The sequence below is a fragment of the Lytechinus variegatus genome, chromosome 13 (genome assembly GCF_018143015.1).
Source record: "Lytechinus variegatus isolate NC3 chromosome 13, Lvar_3.0, whole genome shotgun sequence".
Classification (NCBI taxonomy): domain Eukaryota; kingdom Metazoa; phylum Echinodermata; class Echinoidea; order Temnopleuroida; family Toxopneustidae; genus Lytechinus; species Lytechinus variegatus.
The window spans coordinates 28099109-28124669 of record NC_054752.1 but is presented as its reverse complement, the minus strand read 5'-3'; the positions used below and the strand labels follow the sequence as shown (position 1 = coordinate 28124669).

Below are 25561 nucleotides of genomic sequence, written 5' to 3'. Positions count from 1 at the left end.
TCCCCTCAACATAATTGCGACTAATAAGGGATTTGCTATGATGCAAAACATATCTTTGAATAATGTTTTGCAAATAGATGTTAAAGTGCACGCGTGCCATGTGCGTTCACAATACTTTCGGAAGTCGACCAAAAAGAGTAAACATCATTGTTATCATCGGCTATTAGGCCCTAGCGTGAAATTTGAGTCTTTCAAAATCCAACTGTCCACGCTTAATAAAATGCTTGAATCTAGTTATGTCAGTAGCTTTTGTTAATATATTTGCAAGTATAATGATATATTTACCTAAAAGGAAGCTTATTCCACCACGTGAATCCTTTAACAAAAAAACTGTATAGGTGTGGGAAAATTAATTTTACCCTTTTATAACCTCAATATAACAATTTGATATGTATTTCGGTCATAGAAACTCGTGACCCACGACGTAGTTACTTGCCATCAGCATTACAGTATTACACGGGAAACTGTGAAACTCCAACGACTTCAGATGATATCGCCCAAGCTTTCATTAACATTCTCCGCGGGTCGATGTTCAGGGACGCCTGCGACCAGGAAGCCGACTGCTTGGTCGAAAACGTGGTCGTTTGGTGTGGTGATGACGTCGCAGCCCAAGACATGCTACAACAGAATCAGAAAGTCACGCGGCGAAGGAAGCGACAAACAAATCGGGCGATAAACAACAACCTTGAGGTACTCCCGCAGATTAAACCCGGACATGGTAACACGACGATTATCTATCTGGATCTCGCAGTGATGATCAAATCTGGAAAGGCTGAGTTCTCTGGCTTAGATCATGAAGATTTGTTGTTGTCCATGGCACACGGCGTCAAGGAAGAATTCAGCGTACTGTATAATCTCACATCGCTGTCCATGATGTCAGGATCCTCGCATATCCAATGCGAAGATGGTTACATCGCCGATCATGATTCGTTCAAATGTGGTATGTTTTTTATTCCCTGTTTTTACTCTTTCATTATACTGGTAGAAAATTCTGCAAAACTCGTGTATTCTGCTACAGCAATGGCTGTGTATAGAATTTTGGTTAACTTGGTTCTTGCACTAGTATGTTAAAACAATCTTCTATGATCCCTTTCGAGTTAAAACCAACATAATGTCATTCTTTTCCTTTGTGTGTGTGTGTGTGTGTGTGTGTGTGTATATATATATATATATATATATATATATATGGGCGTGTGTGTGTGTGCAATTATATTTACATTAAATGAAGATAATCATATAAGCAGGTTGGGTATGGAGGAGGCTGCTAAAAAGCATAACATGTAGAGTACAGCCTCCCATTAAAATATTCGTATAAATGATGTAAACCCCAACACGGAAGTACAACAGGATGACAACTTGAGCATAAACCAGTTAAAAGTATATTTTCAAAGGAAATAATAGAAAGAGAAGATGAAATGGCGATATTCAAAACAATATTAAGGTAATGTTGAAATTTGAAGAGATACATGTACATTGCATCGTTTATGAAAAAAGTTACCACACAGCGAAGTAAGCAAGCAATTGAATTCGGCACCATCCTATGGAAGCTTAAAAAAGCCACCGAGATGTTGAGATAATTATCTCGGGAAGTCGACATCTTGATAGCAAAAGATAAGATGACGAGATCCTGGATCTCATCATGTCGACATCTTTTAGAAGAGATGACAAGATCCTGGATCTCATCATGTCAACATCTTTTAGAAGAGATGATGAGATGACAAGATCCCGGATCTCACCATGTCAACATCTTTTAGAAGAGATGTTGAGATGACAAGATCCCGGATCTCATCATGTTGACATCTTTTAGAAGAGATGATGAGATGACAAGATCCTGGATCTCATCATGTTGACATCTTGTAGAAGAGATGATGAGATGACAAGATCCTGGATCTCATCATGTTGACATCTTTTAGAAGAGATGATGAGATGACAAGATCCCGGATCTCATCATGTCAACATCTTTAGAAGAGATGTTGAGATGACAAGATCCCGGATCTCATCATGTTGACATCTTGTAGAAGAGATGATGAGATGACAAGATCCTGGATCTCATCATGTTGACATCTTTTGGAAGAGATGATGAGATGACAAGATCCCGGATCTCATCATGTTGACATCTTGTAGAAGAGATGATGAGATGACAAGATCCTGGATCTCATCATGTTGACATCTTGTAGAAGAGATGATGAGATGACAAGATCCTGGATCTCATCATGTTGACATCTTTTAGAAGAGATGATGAGATGACAAGATCCCGGATCTCATCATGTCGACATCTTTAGAAGAGATGATGAGATGACAAGATCCCGGATCTCATCATGTTGACATCTTGTAGAAGAGATGATGAGATGACAAGATCCCGGATCTCGTCATGACGACATCTTTTAGAAGAGATGATGAGATGACAAGATCCGGGATCTCGTCATGTCGACATCTTTTAGATGAGATAATCTGACAAGATGCTTGCACCTGCACGCATTAACACCGACATGAATTTGGTTGATATTCGATTTTCGATATTCAAACTGTGAAGTTGGTTCGATATTCAAACGCGTGTGAATTTGGTTAATTTTCGATATTCAAAATAAGGGGCTTTCAAAGCTAAATAGGGGTTTAACAGGTGCAGCACATCTCGGGCAACCATAAATACACTGGCTTGCCCTATTACGAGGACATTTAGGGGACAATCAGTGAATAAAAGGGCATGAAATTTTTAAGGTTTGATTTTTTTTCGAGGGACCCCTAGAGATATCCCGACGGCTTAGCCAGGGTAACCACGTATCTGAACTTGTAGAACTCGACTCGGGCAACCAGATAAACACTTCCTTGACCCGGTGCATGCACATTTAGGGGGCTCAAATTAACAAAATTAAAGGGAATAAAGGGCTATTTAGAGCATTTTTTAACTAAAAAAGTATTTTTTCAAGAGGCCGGCCCCAGGGATATCCCGACGGCCTAGCCATGGTAGCCACGTATCCTAACTTGTAGAATTCGACTCGGGCAACCAGATAAACACTAGCTTGACTAGCTTGACCCGGTGCATGCACATTTAGGGGGCAACTCGGTAAAGCATCTCATGAGCAGATCTTAATCTATTATACTCAGTCCTCATTCCTCCGCCAATAAAATATTCCGAAAGCTGAGTGACACATGTATTTTTCTTTTATTTGCACAAAATATGTTTAGTGGTTGCCCATTCTTTGTTTTTAGAATCAGTCTAATCATTACACATACTCTTCATTGTAATCAGTTTACAAAATTAAAAAAAATGAGAATTGGTTGGGTCGAATGAATATATTTAACCTTTTGTTGTAGATCGTCATATCTTGGAGAAAAGATGTCGACGTATATCGATAGAAAACGTATTGTAAAAATATAAAATATGAGTATAAAGCTCCTCTAATCTTTGAATGATTGTCATGAGACATTTTCTTTTGCATATGTATCTTTCAATTCAATTAACCAGCAAGGAGTAATACCCCTCCAATAAAACTTTCATGAACGAAAATGTCTCTTTTAGACAATATTGCGTGACTAATTTCAAAGCTCTTGATTGATTGATCGACTAAATTTCCAAAGCGACTATCACATAATTAGAATTTAATTTCAAAATCATTTTAAAAGGCCAAAATTTTCTAGCTCGCTTCGCTCGCTTGCGACTTTTTCAAATTATTCCACATTTGCTATGTTGTCGTGCCTTAGCATATTTCGTTTATTATCCGCAACTGCGTTGAACTTAATATAATTGTGGTGTAAGTACACGCGATATGATAAAAAAATTGGCCATCTGCAATATTTAAAAATATCACGAAGTTCCAGGGGCTCCGCCCCAGACCAGTGGCGCCACTGAATGGGGAGGCCCCAGTGAGTCCCCCCACCCCGAAATTAAAAAAAAGGTGTGTTGTAAACGTCATAATTCTCCAAAAATGTTTTTTGTTCTTTAAATTTTATTTTTTTTTTCCTCCATTCAAAATGTTGCTCGCGCTACACGCTCGCACTTATTAATGATTGAGATAAGTAAATTATCTGTTCACATGGGCTTAAAAATCATATGTTATTAGAGTTTTCATTATTCGTTTTAGCGAGATACATATCCTGCGTATTCATAATTTTCATAAATGAAATATTTTCAGCTAATTAGATAGCCATTCAGTTCATGATTAGTATTACAAAAAGTGCTTAGAACGTCCAGGTATCATCCCGGATATCAAAAATTTTCAGCTCGCGCTTCGCGCTTGCATTATTTATTTGGTGAGATATCATCTTTATGACCCGATCAATGCAAACAGCTAATCCTTAACAGGTCCCTTTTTCAATTCAGTATAGGGACTACATTTTCGAGCTCCTCACTCGATTTTTAAAAAATTGTGTGTCACCACCCCCGGCCCCAAAATGTTTGTTTTTCCTCCTCCTAGGTTAAAAAACTTGGTGCCATCATTGCCCCGGACCCGATCCGCATAGCACTCCCCCCTCAAAAAAAAATATGTCATTTTCTGCATACCATGTCAAAATCAATCTCAAAGTTAAAGGTGATTTTTTTGTCTCGCTCGCCTGAGATTTATTATGAAGCAAATTTTTGCTGCGTGCGCCATGGTGTGTCCTCTCTTTTTTGTCCTTATCACGCATTGAGCTTCGCCCTTATGCTCGGGGCATGATTATAAAATATCCTGTTCATACAATGATACGATCAACCCATCCGTTCTCCCTTTCCTTTCTCTCCCCCCCCCCCCCCTTATTTTTCCCCCTTTCGCTTCTTTCTCTTTTTCTCTTTCCATGTTTTTTTACTGTACCCATTGGCGGTACCAAGGGATGGGGAAAAAGTCAGGACCGTGGTTCCCCATGCTTGAAATAGCCCTATATTCCTTTAATTTTGTTAATTTGAGCCCCCAAAATTTGCATGCGTCAGATGAAGCTAGTGCAAATCTGGTTGCCCGGGTCAAGATCTACAAGTTAGGATACCTGGTTGTCCCGGCTATAGGCCGTTTGGATATCTTGGGGGCCACTTAAAAAAAATCACTTTATTAATATAAAAAATGCTTGATATAGCCCAATATTCCTTTATTTTAGTTAATTTTAGCCCTCAAAATGCGCATGCACCTGATCAAGCTAGTGTTTATCTGGTTGCACGGGTCACGTTCAACAAGTTAGGATGCCTGTTTGCCCCGGCTAGGCCGTTGGATATCTCTGGGGCCCCTTGAAAAAATATACTTTTTTAAATAAAAAAAGATGCTCTAAATAGCCCTTTATTCCCTTTAATTTTGTTAATTTGAGCCCCCTAAATGTGCATGCGCCGGGTCAAGCTAGTGTTTATCTGGTTGCCCGAGTCGAGTTCAAGATACGTGGTTACCCTGGCTAAGCCGTCGGGATATCCCTAGGGGTCCCTCGAAAAAAAAATTAAAAATCTCATGCCCTTTTCTTCACTGACCTTGTCCCCTAAATGTCCTCGTACTAGGGCAAGCCAGTGTATTTATGGTTGCCCGAGATGTGCTGCACCTGTTAAACTCCCCTATTTAGCTTTGAAAGCCCCTAATTTTGAATATCGAAAATTAACCAAATTCACACGCGTTTGAATGTCGAACCAACTTCACAGTTTGAATATCGAAAATCGAATATCAACCAACTTCCTGTCGGTGTTAATGCGTGCAGGTGCAAGCATCTTGTCAGATCATCTCATCTAAAAGATGTCGACATGACGAGATCCGGGATCTTGTCATCTCATCATCTCTTCTAAAAGATGTCGTCATGACGAGATCCGGGATCTTGTCATCTCATCATCTCTTCTACAAGATGTCAACATGATGAGATCCGGGATCTTGTCATCTCATCATCTCTTCTAAAAGATGTCAACATGATGAGATCCAGGATCTTGTCATCTCATCATCTCTTCTACAAGATGTCAACATGATGAGATCCAGGATCTTGTCATCTCATCATCTCTTCTACAAGATGTCAACATGATGAGATCCAGGATCTTGTCATCTCATCATCTCTTCTAAAAGATGTCAACATGATGTGATCCGGGATCTTGTCATCTCAACATCTCTTCTAAAAGATGTTGACATGATGAGATCCGGGATCTTGTCATCTCATCATCTCTTCTAAAAGATGTTGACATGATGAGATCCAGGATCTTGTCATCTCATCATCTCTTCTAAAAGATGTCGACATGATGAGATCCAGGATCTCGTCATCTTATCTTTTGCTATCAAGATGTCGACTTCCCGAGATAATTATCTCAACATCTCGGTGGCACTTTTAAGCTTCCATACCATCCTTTGTTCGCACATAAAATTCTGATCAGTTAAATGGGTCCATGCCAAAAAGTTTGTATGGTGACTGATGTATGATAAATGATGTTGAAAAATGCAGTAGAGTGGCGGTTTAAGATTTTTGTGAAGAAATTGGAATCTTTAACTCACCCGCCTTAATCACTAGTGATTGGCAGCGTATATATTTTGGTATTATTGATGGAAATTATCGATTATTCATTTGAAATTATGAAATACTTGCCCCCCCCCCCCGGAAGAATCCTCTTCCAGGAATTCAGGAACATTTGAATATGAAGTTAATCTTATCGTGTTCATTGTGTTAATACTTTGGTCTGTAATTCTAATAATCTATCCTCGTTAATGTATTTTTTTCTTGTCAATTTCATGCTGAACTGCCTTGTGTATCTTGCATTCGTTTATCATATTTTGCATTTTGGTTTACTTCAAAATTGAAATGAAAGCCTGAGTCAATCATTGCAATATATTGCAAATAAATATATAATATATATATAGTAAGTATAAGTGTATATACACTACGCTTCTTCTCCACGGTCAGATGTTATAGATTTGGTCCACTTTCCTAAGCGTTTTTTTCCAAGATGGAATACTTAATCAATTACATTCATACGTCTCTCAACAGTTGCCTGTACAACGGGTCATTTTTATGACGGGTCTGTGTCTGAATGCATCCCTTGTTTCCATGGTTACTATCAAGATAAACAAGCGCAGGTCAAGTGTAAAAAATGTCCTGTTGGCCGATCAACGGAGACAAAAGGAAGTCAGTCTATTGACCATTGTAAAGGTAATCGTGATTAAAATTTGAAAAGTTCGTCTTGATGTTAAGTTTATTTTGGTAATAATAAAACAAAAACATCTATTCATAAATTTTGGGCGAGAATCTCTAGCAACTATGTAGGTTAGTAAGTTTTCATTTTGTAACGTCAAATGTGAGCACATCCCCACGATTATGAATCCCACAAAATATTGTTTGCTTTTGAAAATTATTTTACTTGTCCATTATTTTTAGACACATTATAAATTTTATCCCCCAAAAAACCTTTTATCATCGTGAATCATTATTTGAAAAGGAGGACATTTTGGGGATTGTGTATATGATCAAAATAAATGCAGATATTTTCACCATTATAGCCGCTATTGTGGGGGTTAGTCTTTTCACATTCCTCATATTACTTTTACATTGGGATTGGACTTATATAGTTATGTAGATCTATATTTTCATTCAATATTCGACTCCTTATTTCATGTATTTTGTTCTTTACTTGCCCCGTGTCTCTAACAAAACTACACATTTTTTTTTTTTAAATTGTATTTCAGATATGTGTCCCAAGGGCCATTTTTCATCGACAGGATTGCTTCCCTGCATCAAATGTCCACGTGACACCTTTCAGCCAATGGCAGGGCAGACATCATGTTTCGACTGCACAAATGGTGCCATCACAGAACACACTGGAGCTACATCACAAGATCAATGTATCCACGGAAAGAAAACAAATTTGTAACGACATCGGAATATATTCATTTGATCTATGGGCAGTTCATGTACTTTTCATATAGTCTTGTACCACTTAGGCTACACCAATTTGGTCTACTATCAATATAGTCTAATTGTCATGTTTTATACACTACAATTACTCTAATAACCACTTACTTTAATTCTCATGTAGTCTAATATCTGATTGGTCTCATTTCCACTTTGTCAACCTAATGTGGTTTACTTTATCAAATAAAAAATATCTGATTTATAAACAGTCCATCTAGCAATAGAGATTTTTTGAAGTTTGTCAAGAATGTCGGGAATAAGACAAAATGGTAAATGAGCTAAATGGCAATTCGACCGAAGAAAAAATAGGCGAAACTGGTTATTCACCATGAAGTTTCTGCGAGGACATGTAGGATAAACAGGTATTTTACTCGTGTATGTTGATCGCTATTTGTTTTAAATGAAGTTTTTGTTAAATAAAAACAATATAATTATGCCTATTACTCAGAAGGAGTATAATGGTGAAGTCCAAACAAACATCAAGTTTATTATTTATAGAAAATCACACGAACAGATCATTATAAAAAGGGGATCATAATCCCATTTCTAAATTCATGTGTGTTTTTTTTTTTTCAATTTTCCATCTATTCAGCTAACAAGTTTCTTTTGTTGTAGACCTGTGATTGTTGTTTTTATTTCGGGTGACGTATCAAATAAAACATTTTTACATTCAGGAAATAACGAAAAATTAAATGCCGTATAGTTCTTCCTCATTATCTGATTAATGTTTGCATTTACCATGTTTACACATTCAACAGGGGCCGCGGAACGGTTGTGGGTGGATGACCATGCATAAAAAATCACAATCAGAATGATGATAAATTTTACGCTTTTTGTACATGGATTCCCCCCCCCCCCCCCCGGTTACGCTGCTTCTATTGAAATCAAAACTCACTTATTGGCTCAGCTAGCAAATTTAAAAAAAATCCACATTTTATTCAAGCATTTAATATGCCTAATGTTCTGAAAATGCCACCAAATCATATTAACTTTTTTCTATTTTGAGGATGTAACAGCCCCCCCCCCTCCCGAAAAAATTACACACTTAATATATTTCTAGGCTTAATGTTTATATGGACATTTGAAATGCAATTAAAAATTTCGAACGGGATTTCACTCTTTGTTTGACCCCTCCCCTGCCTTGAACGATACAATTTGTGTCTTTCAAGACTCTTGTCGAAATATTCTTTTGTCTATTAATCCTTCCGATATAGATCATTTTCATCCATCGTATTACCTTTATTTGAAACTGACACAAATGAAATGTAATCGTAAAATGAATACAATATTTTTCATATATGGTAATTTATTCATATAGATTTTCTTGTATATGAAAACTAGCGGTACATTTTTTCTTGTAAAATTCATTAAACACTATGCTGAAATGCATCATTTTGGAATATTTTTGCTTGACTGAGTAGTTAAAATGAGTAAACTGAGTATTCAATAAAAATTTGAATCTTACATAATACATAATAATATACATGCACACTTTTTTTCTGCCCCCCTTCCTTTCCAAAAAGTCTGAAAATTAATAAGGTTGAAAAAACCTGGAGGACTGTCCGCTGCAACTTTAATAGTATACTTTAAAACGCTTGATTGATTTGTGGCTTTATCTTTCCACCGTAAAATCGGTCTTGTCGTAAAAAACTTTATTTGGAGATAATTCTGCTTGTTGCTCTTGTTGCTCTTGTTGCTCGAAACTACCTGACATGAATTTAAATAAAATTTATGAATAAAAGCAAATCAAATATTGGAGGTAAATATTGCAAAAACTGTATTTGTAGATAACTCTGTTTGTTGTTGCTGTTGTTGCTTGAAATCATTGGCGGCGGAAGCCAAAAAGTTTAGGAGGGGACAACCAAAAAAATGTTGACAAGCAAATAAAAAAAAGGTCATCAACAACAAATTTAGGGGGGAACCGTCACCCCCTCCTCAAATTTAGGGGGGACATGTCCCCCCTTCCCCCCCCCCCCCCTTCCGCCGTCTATGCTCGAAACTACCTGTCATGAATTTAAACAAATATATAAATAAAAGCAAATCAGATATTGGGGGTAAATTTTGCAGAAATTTGGAACACTATGCCAGGGGTAGATCCAGGATTTTCCAAAAGGGGGGGGTTCGGAGGAAAATTTTGACAAGCAAGAAAAAGGTTTCCAACCACAAATTCAGGATATTTCATACTCGAAAAAAAATAGACAAAGCAGAAAAAAAGTTTTCAACCACAAATTAAGGAGATTGCTTACCCTAAAAAAATGACAAGCAGAAATGCAGACTAACGGTCTAATTTTCATAACGTCATGATTACAATGAATACAAGAACAGTTTTGTACCTATGTTCTTAAACGAAATACACGAAAATATATAAGCAATTGGTGTAAAAGAATCGACGATATTTTCAACAAATAGCCCCACATCCATGAAATGACACCATGTCCGCCTCAAGAACTATGACATTGCCATCTGCAATATGTAAAGCATGTTCTTAGTATTATTAGTGATTGCACAATGCTCTCGTTCATACATTTTAACATGTCGATGAACCAACCATTTCCTTTTAAAATAAAATTTCATAGAAATTGATTACAGTATACGAAATGATAAGAATATGAATCCACTACAAGTTATTTGTCCGTAAGAAGGCGTAAAAAACAATATGCGATTCGTTTATATCAAACATTTCATTCAAGGTCTTTCATTTGTTTTGCTCGAATGATAAATACGTATGTATGAATTATGTGTTTCCAGGTTTGTCAATAATATTTATATAGATATCTAAATATGCGTAGCAAAACAAAAATAATGAAGTAAATTTTGTAGGAATTGCATAATATCTAGTCATGTGGATTATGAATCAATGATACCTGTGGTTAGTGTAGAACATGGCAACACTATTTTCTAAAGAAATTAAATTCGTGATATAATACATAATATGATACATAAGCTTTGAATAATGTGCCTAGCTCTAATTCGGTCGAATTGTTCCCGGAGGACCATTTTATGAGAGTTGTCAGCACTGACAAGTTGACTTTCTCCTACAATTACTACAGTAATAGGCTTGTGCCTCTCAGACATTAAAAAACACGCATTTCACTAAACTTGTCGGTACTGACAATTAAGTTAGAGCTGACAGATTTCATGGAACATTCCCAAGATCACGTTCAGCTAGGCAAAATAATGTCACAATAATGACACTGGATGAGACGCCAGTGGTTAAATCATTTTGCAAACCGATTGTCGTTTAAACTCCTCTCTCATGTTCCAAGTAATCGGGATACTGGTCTTCTAAACTATCAGTGCTAATCGTACTAATCGTGCTTATCGTGCTATTCGTGCTCCAACGCTTACTTTGAAAGCTATTGGACCTCATAGAGCGACAAGGTTTTCGAGAAACGATTCTGTTTGTCGCTTTCTGCTCATCCAAACTATCAACACTAGACGTGCAGCTGCCGCTGTCAGAGCTAGATTTGGATGAGGGATGTCGTCCAGTCCGTGCCTCAAGGCTGTCCACACTAGAGGTACTGCTCCTGTTTCCGACAATCAAATATCGATCCTGTTTGTCCCGAAGAAAATGTCTGCCGTTGGGCATTCCGGAGTTCTGGTATAAGCTTTCAGAAGATCCCGATTCTACACACCCCTGCTGAGGCAGTGGCGGACGTTTTTCATCTTTACGTCGTCTGATCATATCATCGAGAGGCGAGACATCCTCGGGGCTCAGATTTGACATTTCAAGGGGCATCGCGGACTGCTTCCTCTGTTGATTTCCCTCTCCTTGTGGCTGTTCCAGATCCATATCTTTCACATCTTGACCATCTATCAGCACTTCTGGGACTGTATGCTTTAGACGGTGACCCGGGAAGACTGGCATAACCGGATTTTCTTTGGAGTGCTCTTGAAGACAGACATCCTTAACCTTGGGTCGGATCTGCAGGGGATGGTTTGAACCTGTGTCGGTGGTTCTTTCGTCGCACGTTTGCCGAACGGAAACTGTGTTTGAGATAAAATGTTAACAATTCATATAGGTTTATGATGTTATGTTCATATCGAAATAAGCATTATACTCTATAGAACATGAATTAGGAGCGCTTATAAGACATTGACCCCAACGAAAAGAGACACTCTTTTCCAGGCTCGTTTTTCAATCCTAACAACATTATAAATAATAAACAAATAATATAGGATTTGTATTTCGCACGTATCCACCTTGTTAGGTGCTCAAGGCGCTCCTGTATTACCCCGGCTAAGCTAGTCTACCGATTCTGATGCGAACAGCTTTTTGAGGAATTACTTCCTGCCGGTACCAATAATTACCTCACCAGGGTCGAGTGAAGCACAGTGTGGATAAATTTCTTGCTGAAGGAAAACACGCTATGGCTAGGATTCGAACCCACGTCCCTCTTTTTAAAAGGCGAGAGTCAGAACCACTAGACCACGACGCGCCCATTTAATACATATAGATTAGTTTGATTAAAATAATTAAAGCTTACAAGGAACAGGCGGAGAATCCACCTTAGCGTTTGTCTGAGTTTCAAAGAATCGAGTTTGAGTGCAGCCTTACCCCATTTCTTGTAAAGAACTTTTCTTAGGTCGAACCGTCTTATCTTGACTAGAAGATCTGCAAGATAATCAATACATTCCTTGTTGATGACGTCTCGCTTGATGAAGACTTCGAACAGGTCCAGTCCTGAGCTGATGTCCTCTGATTCTCTCTCAGAACCGATCTCGTCCTTGGACAGAAAGATCAGTTTTTCAAGGTCTGCCTTGGTGAGGCCATCGTCAATTTCTAGTAGAAGAGAACGGAATGGACAAACCCTTGCCATGTTTCTGGTTTGCCCTCCCCTCTATGAAGACACTGTCACATGATACTTGCAGCTATAATTTTTGCACACAATTGTTATCACAGCAAATCAAATTTCCTATTCTAGAGTAGGCCTACATTTACCGGTGTTTCCAAGTCCAGTATACTTTCAAGTCAAGAAAATGATATCTGCCCGATCATCGGGTCATGATGGCGTCGAAGATCACACTTGTTACGTAAAAAACGACAATATCATCACATAGTGATGCACAAGTACACACAGTCTGCGTTGTTAATTCATTATATTACATAGGCTATGTAGATTCGAATCAGTGATAGGTCAATACGCCATCACGTGACCATAGCTGCGAGGATCGCATTTGTTATATTCTAGGTTTTGACGTCACCTCAGGGAATATACTGCGTAGTATTTTCAATTGCGGCGTTATATCACCTAAGGTGACGTCACTCGCTGCATACAAGTTGCGCAACAAGATAGTTTATTTGATGTACGCGCTAGTGTTAACGCGTCGATTGCATGAAGAACGCGCTTGATGTATTTTCAAAAAAAAAAATCTATTATGACGTAGACGGATCAGAGCTGTAGCAAGAATTTCGCTTTTGAACCAGATGATGAATGCAATTTCTGATGGCGAATCCACATATACTATATAATATAACAGATATTGCCTGGTCTATCGTTTTAATAAATAACATTTCAACTCCCCTCCGAAGCTATATTTTTCCCTCGGGATAATATTTTCCCTCAGCGCTGCGCGCTTCGGGCAAAATATATTCCCTTGGGAAAAATATAACTCCATCGGGGAGAGGAAATGTTATATTCAAACTCTAGGTAGGCAATATCTGTATATTACCTACTGGAGCTCAAAGTACACATCTTTCACCGTTTGGCGTACAATAGATCGTTGGTCACGAGACGTCGAGCCCGGGGGGCCACTTCCATTCACGAGTGGATACCATGCGCGACCATGGGGTCTCGAAAAGCACCCTAAACACGTAATTTCCATATTCTGAAAATGCACCCCTTAACAAGTATTGGCGTGTGAAACCCTACCCTTAACAAGTCTTGGAAACAAAACGATACTCTTGGCAAATATTCCCTGAAATGAACCACTAAACAAGTACATGAATGTTTTATTGTTACGGGTCCTTCGGTCGTCGGCTTTACCTTATTTGGTTAAGTACGACCCCACCTTCTACACTTCGCACAAATCGGACTCTAAACACATAGTGTTGGGGCAAAAAGGACATCCTTTATAAAACATTTAATTTTGTTTTATCATCCCCGCAAATTCGACCCTAAACACGTAATTTTCCTAGCGAAATAGATACCCTTTTTTCATTATTTTTGTGTTTTTGACACCATTATCACGTTACGTACGTTACGTGCCCTATCGTGAAAAAGACATCCTTTTTACGTGTTTTTTGGTCGCGCATGGTATCCACTCGTCAATGTAAGTGGCCCCCCCGGGACGTCGAGGGAACGCAGGTGCAGCGATGTAGGTTGAAAGGGATCAATAATTCCATTGTGACGCCACAATTATTTTCATATATTCGCCATTGTGTATAACCAAGGAACCTGTCTGCGATGAATAACATGATATATAAACAATATGTTTTGTGGAGAGTAGACGAAACTTTAGGTTCCGTGTATTGTTTCTACTGTGAGAAATGAGAATTTGGAAAGAATATCATATCACATCCATGTATTTGCCATTTTGCAGGATCAACCAAGAAGATTCTTTAGCCCCTACCCCTCCCCCTCGTCCTCTCTATTCTGATATAAATCTTGCAACAGCCTCTCTCATTTTTATTTTGATCTCAAGTTGAGATATTCTCAACTATATAATCATAATTATAAGCCGTCATAGCTGATGGCATTTAAATACAAAGGTGGGGTATTGCTCCTAGAAGACTCCCTGGGGTCATGAATCCCTTTCTCCGTCGCGGTTGTCGATCTTTTTCAGGAGTTTCGCAATTCTCGTGAAAGGGTATTCCCCACGGTATACAGGTTAATCACGTACCTCAATAGCATATCTTAGGCGTCTATTTCTACACTGTACAAAATGAAGTGCTATTTTAGCACTTAAAGAGTTTGTATAGTGACTGCACTACTTGTGCTGATTTTCTAGTTTAAATTTGAACTAAAAAAATCAGCACTCGGAGTGCAGTCACTATACAAGCTTTGTAAGTGCTAAATTAGCACTTCATTTTTTTACAGTGTACAAAAAAAAACAGTCATGCATAGGATAACTGTGTTGTCTACGATCGTGTCCGTATTGTAATGGTTAATGAGTGATTAGACAAAATATTACACGTCACCAAGGCCATTACAGTCAGACCGCAGGTCCTATGCTAATGAGCAAAAAGGCCAGATTCATCAAAATCATCTCGTGGCTGAATGCTCCTCCTTGCAAAATCTCGTGATTCGTAAGATTTTTTTCTCTCTAAGAATTTACCTGTTTTAACCCCGGGTTAAAATGAAATGCACCATCAGATAGAGTAAATGTTACTTTTTTTATATTGGTCATTTACTTTGTATACAATATTTTGTTGAATAAGTAAATTTTGGCCCAGAAAATGTCCCTCAAAACTGAGTTTTCTCCCTCTGTTTTCTTTTGCAAATTGTGCAAACTTTCTATTTTGAGCCTGAATGATATCTATATCACCATAAAGCTGAACTTCTGTACTTTCTCACATTGCCACTTTTGATATGCGGCACCTTTTAATCGGGTCAAGATCGCACTTTTCCCACCAAGGTACAAGACGAGATTTCTGAAATTTTGGACTTGCAAGAAATCCAGAGTACTGATTGGCTGGATAAGGTTCACAGAACAAAAGGCGCAGGGTATTTGAGGAGATTACCACATGGGAAGTGTGACCCTCCCATGAACCCAGGCACTGGAACCGTTGGAATTGGCAGTGTGTGTGGTCTCTTTGACCAATCAGAGTGCAGTATTCTTTTTTTCAAACTGCTTTATGTACTTGGCAAATGAAAAGTGTGATCTTGACCCGATTAAACCCATTCAAATTTTGAAACCTATATCATTTTAATGCATACATATTCAGCTTTATCACGATTTTAAATCATTTGGGCTCAAACAAAAATAAATTGTGAAAATAGCATCTTTTGTCAGGTGAAAATAATTATTTTGTAGCATATTTTAGATAAAAATTTTAACCTATATTACAAAATCTTTAAATCAATTGAAACACATTACCTGAAAGAATGATTCTTCTTTACAATGATACCACACCATTAAATTCGATGCACATTAAGAGCAGCAATGACCGAATGAAAAGAGGTGTTTTTGTCCGCATCAAGCTCATTAAATATGCAAAACATCTCTAGTCATGAATATCACTTGGATGAAGAAGCCACTTTCTTGGCACCTGCCGTCTGACTGATTTATAAGAAGTGCATGCTCGATGTCCGTTTGGAATAGTTCTAACACGGTAGAGCCACATTGGTGGTACGAGGAATTATTAACTAAGGGAGGCAAATTGATGGAGGGCAAAAGAACATTTTTGAGAACAAAGGTGCTCACGATATTTGTGTTGCCCATTTCATAAAATCAAGCACAAAGCGTGAGCTAAAAATAAGTAACATTCAGCACGTTTTTTGTAATTACGAACGAACAGGATGCGTATCTCAATGAAACAATGAAAACTCGAATCGCGAAAAGAATAACTTGTGCGTATTGATTTAAACAATGTATTTTCAAGCCTCGTATTATCTTCTTGAACAGATCGTTTATTTATCTCAATCAACAGTCGCTGCAAGCAAAAAGCGCCACCGAAATTTTGAATGTTTCACAATGACTTAAAAGATGTGACTAATTTTGTTGGGTGCTAACCGTGACTGGATCAGAAAAATTCAAACTTTGAAGAGAAGATATGCTGTTTTGGATTACTCTACATCTTACGTGGGATGCTCAGGTCAACATTAACGATTTTTTTTTTCATTTTTCAAAATTTGTTGGAGACAAGGATCCTGACTGGGTTGCAAATGCCCCCTCCCCTCTCTGGAGCCGTCACTGCCAAGGCGTTGCCGAGGGCACTTACCGCTTCAAATGAAACATAGGAGTGATCATTGTAAATGTCTAATCACCGTGTTGTGTATAATAACTTTATAATAGGGAGTTCTCGCAAGTACTACGCAGACGTTTTCTGGAACAAAGAAATCTATTGTCAAATGCACTTCATGACAAAGCAGCTTTTGTCGAAAATAAGTGAATCCCAACAACTATGTCGTCCTGGGGAGCGTTTCATGAAAGGACTTGTCAGACGTTTTATCCGACAAGTCCTATTTTATCCGACAGTTACCATAGTAACATTGCTTATCAACCAATCAAAATCAAGGAAAGATGTCAGATCTGACAACTTGTCGGACAAAAATGTTGATGAAACGCTCCCCTGGACTCTGTATCAACGACATTTTTTTCAGCTCCAAATCTTAGGACAATCTGCTTTCCCGGTTCCCCACATTTTCGACAATGACATCTAAGTCATTCTTTGTGATTTGACACGTATTGTCAATAGATTATCAACGATCCAGAAAGCGTCTTTTTTGCATTCTCATCTCAAAGCATAACCGGTCGATAATACAAGTCACGAATACCAGTCAGCATTTTATTTTTTACTGTTAGCTAAAATAAATGACTGATCACACGATTGATTTAGGCCAATCAGTTGATTTGGATCCATATTTCGATTATAAATGAGTATTCAAACACAATCTCCATGGTGAATATTAGAAAGTCCAAGTTACAACATCATGAACAGCATCAGCCATAGTCCTTGGCCCCGTTGCTCTGAGTTACCATTATGGTAAGTTTGCCATCTCAAAGGTATATTTCATGGAATCCTTGATTTTGATTGGCTGACGAGCACTGTTACCATGGTAGCTACCATTGGATGTTAGAGTTACTATAATAGTATCTTTTATGCAACGGTGCCCTGAACAAAGATGGTCAATTGACCTTAACCAGTCAACAAAATTGTTATCACATTTAGAATTCCCACTACATGACAAATCTTTCCCCCAAAATGTCAACAGTACCCATATTATGATCATGGCAATATTTTGCCATAGCAACAATTGCTTTTCTAATCACTCTTGTTTCTGATAAAACCCATTTATCCCTTGATAAATTTAAAAAAAAAAATATCATTTATGAGTAAATGTATCGAGATTATCACTAAAGCACAATGTGCATTTTATGTTAAGATACATACTTTGCGATTATCACAGAAGGAAGACTTCCCTTTCCAGTACGCAAAAATAATGTATTAGCATGATATTTGGCAACGTCTTATACCTTGTGTTTTTTTATTTAGTGTTCCCGGAGTATACGCGAAGGATTTGAGCTAAAAGAAGTTTTACAGTGGCTTTGCATATAATGCATTTATTATATCATCTATATTGTACAAGAAATAACTAGTCAGTTAGCAACAGATCCGTCATGCACCATGAGCCGTTTAATGAAGCTGATCTGTTGGGTGTTTCATAAAGTTGCTCGTAAAGTTACGCACAACTTTACGATTGACTGGAACATGTTCTTAGGTCATAGTTGCTCTAAACTACCTGACATAAATGTAAAAAAAAAATAAAACAGGTCAAATATTTGGGGTAAGTACTGTTGTGCAGATTTTTTTTGAACGAGTACAATGATAAAAGAAATCAAGGTCACTTGGGAAGAAGCAAACCCCATTTGGTATATCGATTTGGTACACTATCAGACTAACAGCCATTTGGGCTAATTGTCATGACGTCATGATTACACTGACCGGTCTGTAAAGACTGTTTTGTTATTATGTTCCTAAACGAAATTCACGACAATTTATAAGAAATGGGTGGAAAAGAATCGACGATATTTTCAGCAAATTTTATGTTAAGATACATACTTTGCGATTATCACAGAAGGAAGATTTCCCTTTCCAGTACGCAAAAATAATGTATTAGCATGATACTTGGCAACGTCTTATACCTTGTGATTTTTTATTTAGTGTTCCCGGAGTATACGCGAAGGATTTGAGCTAAAAGAAGTTTTACAGTGGCTTTGCATATAATGCATTTATTATGTCATGTATATTGTACAAGAAATAACTAGTCAGTTAATAAATGAATGACATAGGGAAGTACCATCTATCACAAGAAGGGGACACCAGTCGTCCGTAAAGTCATTCGTATCTTACGAACAGCTTTATGAAACACCCACCAGAAGTGGTTCGGAGTGACTTAAAGAACGACTGGTGATCCTTTCTTGTAAATAATATTCACCATAAAATGTTCATTGGTGATTATTCAGCGCGTAAGAAAGGATCACCAGCCGCTCTTAACTTACCAACAGCTTTATGAAACACCCCCCAGGTGAGGTCAAAACTGACAAGATCTTCGAAGAAATATTAAAGTTTATGGAAATATTTTAATTGATCGCGGAATAACAAAAACTACTTTATTCAAAGTATTAAAGTTAGTGTTTCAAAATCAGTCAAGTCGAATTCATATATGGGAGCCTGAACTGTTCCCGTCAAAATTGATCGATATCTTGTAGAAAATGACTTCAGCTTAAGAGGATCAATCCCTATACACGTGAAATGTGGAGCGTTGTGGCCCAGTGGATTAGTCTTCTGACTTTGAAAGAGAGGGTCGTGGGTTCGAATTCCAGCCATGGCATAATTTCCTTCAGCAAGAATTTTTTCGTGGCATTATAAATTAAATTACATTCTATTTTTTATCATTATTTTTGCAAGATTTGATAGAAGTGCATGATAATCTACGGTTAGTGAAATATTTTTTTTAATTAGGCATTGTCAAGCCCTTTCAATCATTCAACCAATAAACTAGTAGAAAGTATATTCCAGGATTTTAATTCACTCTGTCGACTGTAAATAGAGAATGCTCGAAGGAATTATTGTTCCACTAGAATTGGGGCTCTGCAGATAAAGTTGAAACAGTTCAGATCATCAGTTAAATCTAATTGCATCTTTAGCAAAGTTATCCCTAGGAGAAATCGCTATTCCACGTAGTATTTTTATATATTATAATGTATATTTTCTTGAGATAGTGACAAGCGTGATCAAAATGTTAGTAACGTCATGTTATCAAGCCCTCACACACAAATTGTTCTGATTGAGAAGAACAGATCAAGTGCTGCAATGATTGAGGTTTTCAGCTTCAATCCCGTCATAATTGAAGAGGTTTTTATGGTCCACCATGTCCATAGGACAATAGTATGATCCAGCGGCGATGCTTTGAGTCAGAAAATCCCTCATGGCATTTTTGTAGCTGGTGTGCCGGAGAATATGATAGTCTCTGGTGATAGGCCTGGATCGTGGTCGAAATGGTTCTTGCAATAGTTTCTGGACTTCCTTGTCCGCCCAATCAATCATTGCCGTCGGATGCTGCCCCCTGTAATCTTGACGTTGACTTGGACGTCCTTCAAAATACCGTTTCCTTCTCTTGACAATGCCCCTGTGATTGAGCTCCCTGACAGATTGGGAATGGTGTTGGGTTCGGGAGGGATCGGGTCCGTTATGACATGGGTCCGGATCATCAGGATGCAACTGAGTTTTTATTTCATCTGCGAAAAGATTGAAAGGGAAATTAATAATTGTGATAAAGAAAGAGTTGAAATCTTCCTCTTTAAAATGTAATCTATACTGAGACGAAACTATCTTTCCCAAAGCAATACAGTTCTCTACTATTTCTGGATTCACTCCGTAGAGTGTGTGTGTGTGTTTGAGTTTTTTCAGACGTGTATCAATCAGATATGATTATTTACGTCTGGGACCGACCTTTAACGTCACTATCCGAAAGACGTGACCAGGGTTCGAACCTCGAACTTCTGCATCAATTTGTAACTTCCCCACGGAGCTTAGATTACAGGCGCATGCCACAACGCCCAGTAGATATTGAGTACAGATCTGTTAGAGGGCGCAGATCCAATCTCTCTTCTCTTCTCTGGAGCGTTTTCGAAAGAACACTCTCAGACTTCAGTCTTTAAAACTATTTCCTGTATTTCCCTCCACAATAACCCAAGGCCGGGCTAGTCTACCCAATGTGCAAACTTACGAGTTTTAAGAAGAACATGGAATTATTCCTTGATCAATTGCTTGGAGATTTTCGAACGTGAAACCTCTGTCGATAGTTTGTTCCTATTCATTCCATTCCAAAGCAGGTAGGCAATGACATAACGCCAAAGAGAGCATATCCAATCTTCATAACAAAATAATACTTGTATTAAGCACACCAAGCAGTGGCGTAATGAGCCCAAAAAATTGAGGGGGCTAGAAATGGCAAATCGTAGAGAGCAATTTCAATTTTTTTATTGCAATTAAATCCATTGTTTACCACATACATACATGGACCTGGCCACGGCCTATTATCTATTGTTACTGGGGATGCTGTGACGATGCTCAGCACCCCCAATAACAATCCCCGTGGATAGATCCCTGAGATAATACCAAATAGATTTTGACATAACATTCAGAAAATAATATCATATTTCACCCGGCTTCTCTTTCCTTTTCTTTCCTTTCCTTTGCCCTTCCCCTAATTTTTCGCGTCCAAGAAAAAAATTCTCCTTTTTTCTTGGACGTGAAAAAAATTGGAGGAGGGGCAAGTGCCTCTACCACCCCCCCCCCCCCCCCCCTATATGTACGTCAGTGACACCAATCAAAGTTTCAACATTTCAATGGTGGGCCTATATCCTTGATGTCTTATCTCCGATCATATTTTGAAGAAAGATCAAGTTATTACAATTGTACAGCTTGAAAGGTTTTTGTTAAATTAATGGGGGATTCCCTGAACGTAATTACTTCACAAGTCACCAATTACTTTCAATCACATCAAATTATTGTACGATACTTGTGAGAGAATATTAAAGGTATTTACCCCATTTGTCCCTCGCCTTCTTCGCCACATCGAACCTTCTAATTTTTGACAACAGATCGAAAAGCAAATTGACATTCTGGTCGTTCAAAGCATCCCTCTCCATTAGAATTTCAAATAAGTCGAGAGTTGATCCAGCTGATCTTATCCTCTCCTTGTCTTGCTTGGAATTAATGATCCCAGCTGTAAGAAACAGTAGGCTGTGGAGGTCGTCACTGGTGAGTTGTGCAGCTACAGAATACAACAAAGACCTCAGGTTTTTCCGAACACTTGGCTGTTTCTAAAATTAACGTCCCGGGCAGCCATTACCTCCCGATTGAGATGAGACCGTCGGTAATCACAATATTTTTCATCAGACAACACCACGCTGAAATTTCGAAAAAAGATTGCCTATGCAAACTCCTCGTCAGGAATGTCCAATTGTTGGAATCAGACATTCCCATGTACATTATAGCACAACAAGTCTACAGACTTGAACTCACTGGTTCTGATCACTGTAGCAGTCATGTGAAGCATCTTCGCGCCATTACTGGAAATCACGGACAGAACCCTAAGTACCGATTTGTTCTAATATGTGCGAGAAAACATATATAGGTAGAAGTGAGATTTTTTCGTATCGAACGAGTTTTTAAAACTTCGAAAATGAATGGCATTTGGGGACAAAGTATAAAAGCAGGCATATGACTCAATAATCGTGATTGTGAGTAGAATAATAAATGTTTTCTCGTAATTTTTACCGTCAAGTTCCTTGTTCTATCATTTTTTTCACATGTATGAGTTTACCTTATCATTCAAGCATGACGACATGGCGTCATTGTATATGTTTGTGAGATCTCGTGATTATGACATTTAGTTTTGTTCTGCGGCACTCCTCCGTCAGCCACGGCCACCCCCTCCCCACTAGCATATTCAACATATGACAAATAAATGCACGGGCCCATGCCAAAGTAATACTAGAGTCACTATATAATTGTCTCCATATTAGGCCCATGAAACGCTTCTAGTATAGGATCTGATGCTGGAAACGCGCTGCTCCCCCTCCCCTTTCATGCAAATTAGAAGGCCCCTATTGTGACTACATGTAGTTGATCAAATTAATTCCCACCCCCCCCCCCTCCCTCCATTTAATGCCATAGATATATATGTAGGCCTATAGGCCCGTATTCTGAACTCGGGTTTAAAGTTGTGGTTTAACTACGGGTAGCCAATTGTGGCACAAATCGCTTTTAGTACAGGTTCATTTGTCAATTACCTTGACACTCAAATCATTCACAATATATTCATGGAATAATAACTGATGTATATTTCTTCATCGTCACAAGCAAGGGGAAACACAATAGTAAATATAACACATATGATATAAACAGAGTTCCTTTTTTACTATTATTGTCTGGCTTCCCATAATTCACTCTAAAAATTCGAATGTTAAATCAACATTTGAAAGGTTGGAGGAGTGACAACCTTTTCCAAATGTTACATCCAACCTTGTATAAAGCTGAATCCAACATTTGAAGTGTTGGGTAGAACCATTTAAAGTGGTAAATGCAACATTTAGAAAATGTTGTCACTCCAACCTTTCACATGTTAAGTTAACATTTCTTTTTTTGTGTGTGTTCTAGCATAGAGTTATAGACCCTGGTCTAAGTTAAACCCGACTTTAGAATACGCGGGCCATAAAGGGATTCATGTGTTATTTTGCAGAATCTAGGCCAAGGCCCTGGGTAGGCTGTGGGGGTGTTGTGTATGTTATTCACCATAGCCAGCGTTCCTTGGAAGTAAGGTTGGAATGCTATGTAAATTAGACCAAACTCACATTCATTTAAAAGAGCGAAAAACTTTTTCCCCGTGCCAGATCATTTCAGAACAAAAACACCTTCATTTTGGATTGAAAACCCTTTTTTATCGCTTGTCATTTTTGTCAAAACCAGCACCCCTCTTCAAAAATCCTGGTTGTGGCCCATTATCAACAAGTCATGTTAAAGTTGTACAGTGATAGAATGAAATAGCAGCATCAGTTCCTACATTAAGGCTACCGCACACCTCACGATTGGCCTGCGACCTGGGGAGTGTTTCATGAAAGGACTTGTCAGGCGTTTTATCCGTCAAGTCCCATTTTATCCGACAGTTACTATAGTAACAGTGCCTCTCAGCCAATCAGAATCAAGGAAAGATGTCAGATCTGACAACTTGTCGGATGAAAATGTTGATGAAACGCCCCCAGATGTTTTTATAAAACGTAGTAGAATTTGATGCTTATATTGAGACATGCATAATTATCTTACAATGTAGGGCCTAATGTTCTAAATCATCGTACGAATACATAATATGTTCAAATCTGTGACTATGCTATCATTCTTATTACAATAAAAGCGAATGTAATATCTAGTCGTAAAGAAGTGTTATAGCAGTCGTACGATTAGCTACGATTTGAAATTAATTTGGCCTTTACTCTGAAATAAGGCTTGCAATCATCCAAAATGGTTACATTGTTTCAGTTAATTTGTACCTCATATAAAAAGATAGGCCTACTTAATTCATTCACATTTTCAGACTAATGAGCAAAATGCTATTTATTCCAAAATCTGACCGTGGGCCAGTCGTGAAGGTGTGCGGTGGCCTTAGCGGCTCTTGAATGAGGAAGCTAGGCCAATTTTTCTGTTAACACCAATGCACCGCCCGTGGTTATCAAAGTGATTGAAACCGTGTCAGACAAGTTAGCCACACAAGATCATTTGTATAAACAACATTGACTTAATAAGCTATTTACATAATTATGTTGTAACCTTTAATTTTAACTGTAGGCCTATTTTTTTGGGGGGTTTCTGTGTTATTATTTCTTCTTTGTTTCGCTCATGCCTTCGTTGTGAAAACTAAATCTATCGGACATTGTATTTGCATGATATTTCAAAGCTGAAGAAAACTATTTGTGGAAATGTATGATATTCTATGAGTGTTAGACCTCAGTGTTGATCATTTGATAGGATAAGATGATTATGATACAAGTACTATTAGTAACATTGCTACGATAATGTAATGTATTACTGGCCTTTACTCACAAATTCACAACACTTTGCGAAACTATATCGCATTTTAACTGCCCCGACATAAGACCATTTTCGGATGAAACCTTATAATGAACACAATAAAGCACACGAAATGCAATGAAAATACAAATACAGACTGGAATTTCATCAAAATTTATTTATCTGTGACAACAATTCAGTTGCTAATACAAAAGTATAATCATTCTGAGTCCGGTCACGTGTCAATCAGTGAGTGAGCACTCAATTAGCACTCATTAGTTGGCAAATCAAGGCGGGGAGCAAGGGGTCCACACCCCCTCTCTAAATTTTGAGAATCACCCGTTGAACTCAACCTGTAAACCAACGAAAATTGTCTCTTGTAACCCTTCATTACGAAATCCTGGATCCGTCTCTAGCAGTGAACTTCACTTCGTGTGACATGGGTTTAGATTTTCGAAACCAAAATAATTAAAAAAAACGTCGATAGATCAACTACAGTGTTCCTTTTCATCAATTTGTCAAAACATTACAAGCGAATGAAATAAATAAATAATAAAAGGCTGAGAGGGGAGAGATTGGGTGTGACAAAAAATATGCTTTTCATTGCCTTCTCTCCCTGAACATAATTAACGCCAGTGTATAGCATAAGGAGCCGGAAAAGTGAGGGGGGCATACGAAGCAACATTTCTACAAACCTGCGAGCAAGCTAAGCGAGTTAGCAAAATTGTGATCTTTTAATGAAAAACGAACTTTGTGATAGATTTTTACATAGTAATTCAGAAAAAATATCAAATTCCTTCCTTTCCCCACATGTCGTTTCTCTTTTCTGTTTTTTTTCTCGGTCGTGAAGCTGTTTAATACTTCTTAATATGAGCGGCTGATTTCCGCAAATCAGAAGATTTTGCTTATGAATGAGAAATTTAAAGCTCCTTATTTTTTATCATTGTTTACTTTTGGGGGAACGGTGGAAGAATTAAAATGTTGAAAACCGAA

The 25561-nt window shown here is 38.0% G+C and overlaps 3 protein-coding genes across 3 annotated transcripts in view; 1 reads left to right on the top strand and 2 right to left on the bottom strand.

Annotated features, from left to right (window-relative positions):
* LOC121426026 (sushi, von Willebrand factor type A, EGF and pentraxin domain-containing protein 1-like) overlaps positions 1–8237 on the top strand; it is a 63314-nt gene extending 55077 nt beyond the window's left edge. The window contains exons 30-32 of the mRNA XM_041622156.1: positions 407–940; positions 6910–7071; positions 7605–8237. Of these exons, the coding sequence (XP_041478090.1) occupies positions 407–940; positions 6910–7071; positions 7605–7789 (881 nt within the window). The 3' untranslated portion in view covers positions 7790–8237. The remainder of the gene's footprint in view (positions 1–406; positions 941–6909; positions 7072–7604) is intronic.
* A 2449-nt stretch (positions 8238–10686) lies between these two features.
* On the bottom strand, positions 10687–12902 carry LOC121426854. Its single transcript, XM_041623256.1, has 2 exons — positions 12389–12902; positions 10687–11817 (listed from the first exon to the last, which is right to left on the bottom strand). The coding sequence occupies exons 1-2, from the start codon at positions 12648–12650 to the stop codon at positions 11072–11074; spliced, it is 1008 nt and encodes a 335-aa protein (XP_041479190.1). The 5' UTR covers positions 12651–12902; the 3' UTR covers positions 10687–11071.
* A 6672-nt stretch (positions 12903–19574) lies between these two features.
* On the bottom strand, positions 19575–22352 carry LOC121425997. Its single transcript, XM_041622124.1, has 3 exons — positions 22329–22352; positions 21549–21825; positions 19575–20235 (listed from the first exon to the last, which is right to left on the bottom strand). Exons 1-3 carry the CDS (start codon positions 22350–22352, stop codon positions 19799–19801), a joined length of 738 nt encoding a protein of 245 aa, XP_041478058.1. The 3' UTR covers positions 19575–19798.
* Between the last annotated feature and the right edge of the window lie 3209 nt (positions 22353–25561).

Coding starts and splice junctions, on each gene's coding strand:
- LOC121425997 (XM_041622124.1), bottom strand. CDS start 22,352: ATGTCGTCATGCTTGAATGATAAG. Junction 21,826..22,328: donor CGTCATGCTTGAATGATAAG/GTAAACTCATAC, acceptor CGTTAATTTTAG/AAACAGCCAAGTGTTCGGAA. Junction 20,236..21,548: donor GAAGGCGAGGGACAAATGGG/GTAAATACCTTT, acceptor ATCTTTTCGCAG/ATGAAATAAAAACTCAGTTG.
- LOC121426854 (XM_041623256.1), bottom strand. CDS start 12,650: ATGGCAAGGGTTTGTCCATTCCGTTCTCTTCTACTAGAAATTGACGAT. Junction 11,818..12,388: donor AGTTCTTTACAAGAAATGGG/GTAAGGCTGCAC, acceptor TCTCAAACACAG/TTTCCGTTCGGCAAACGTGC.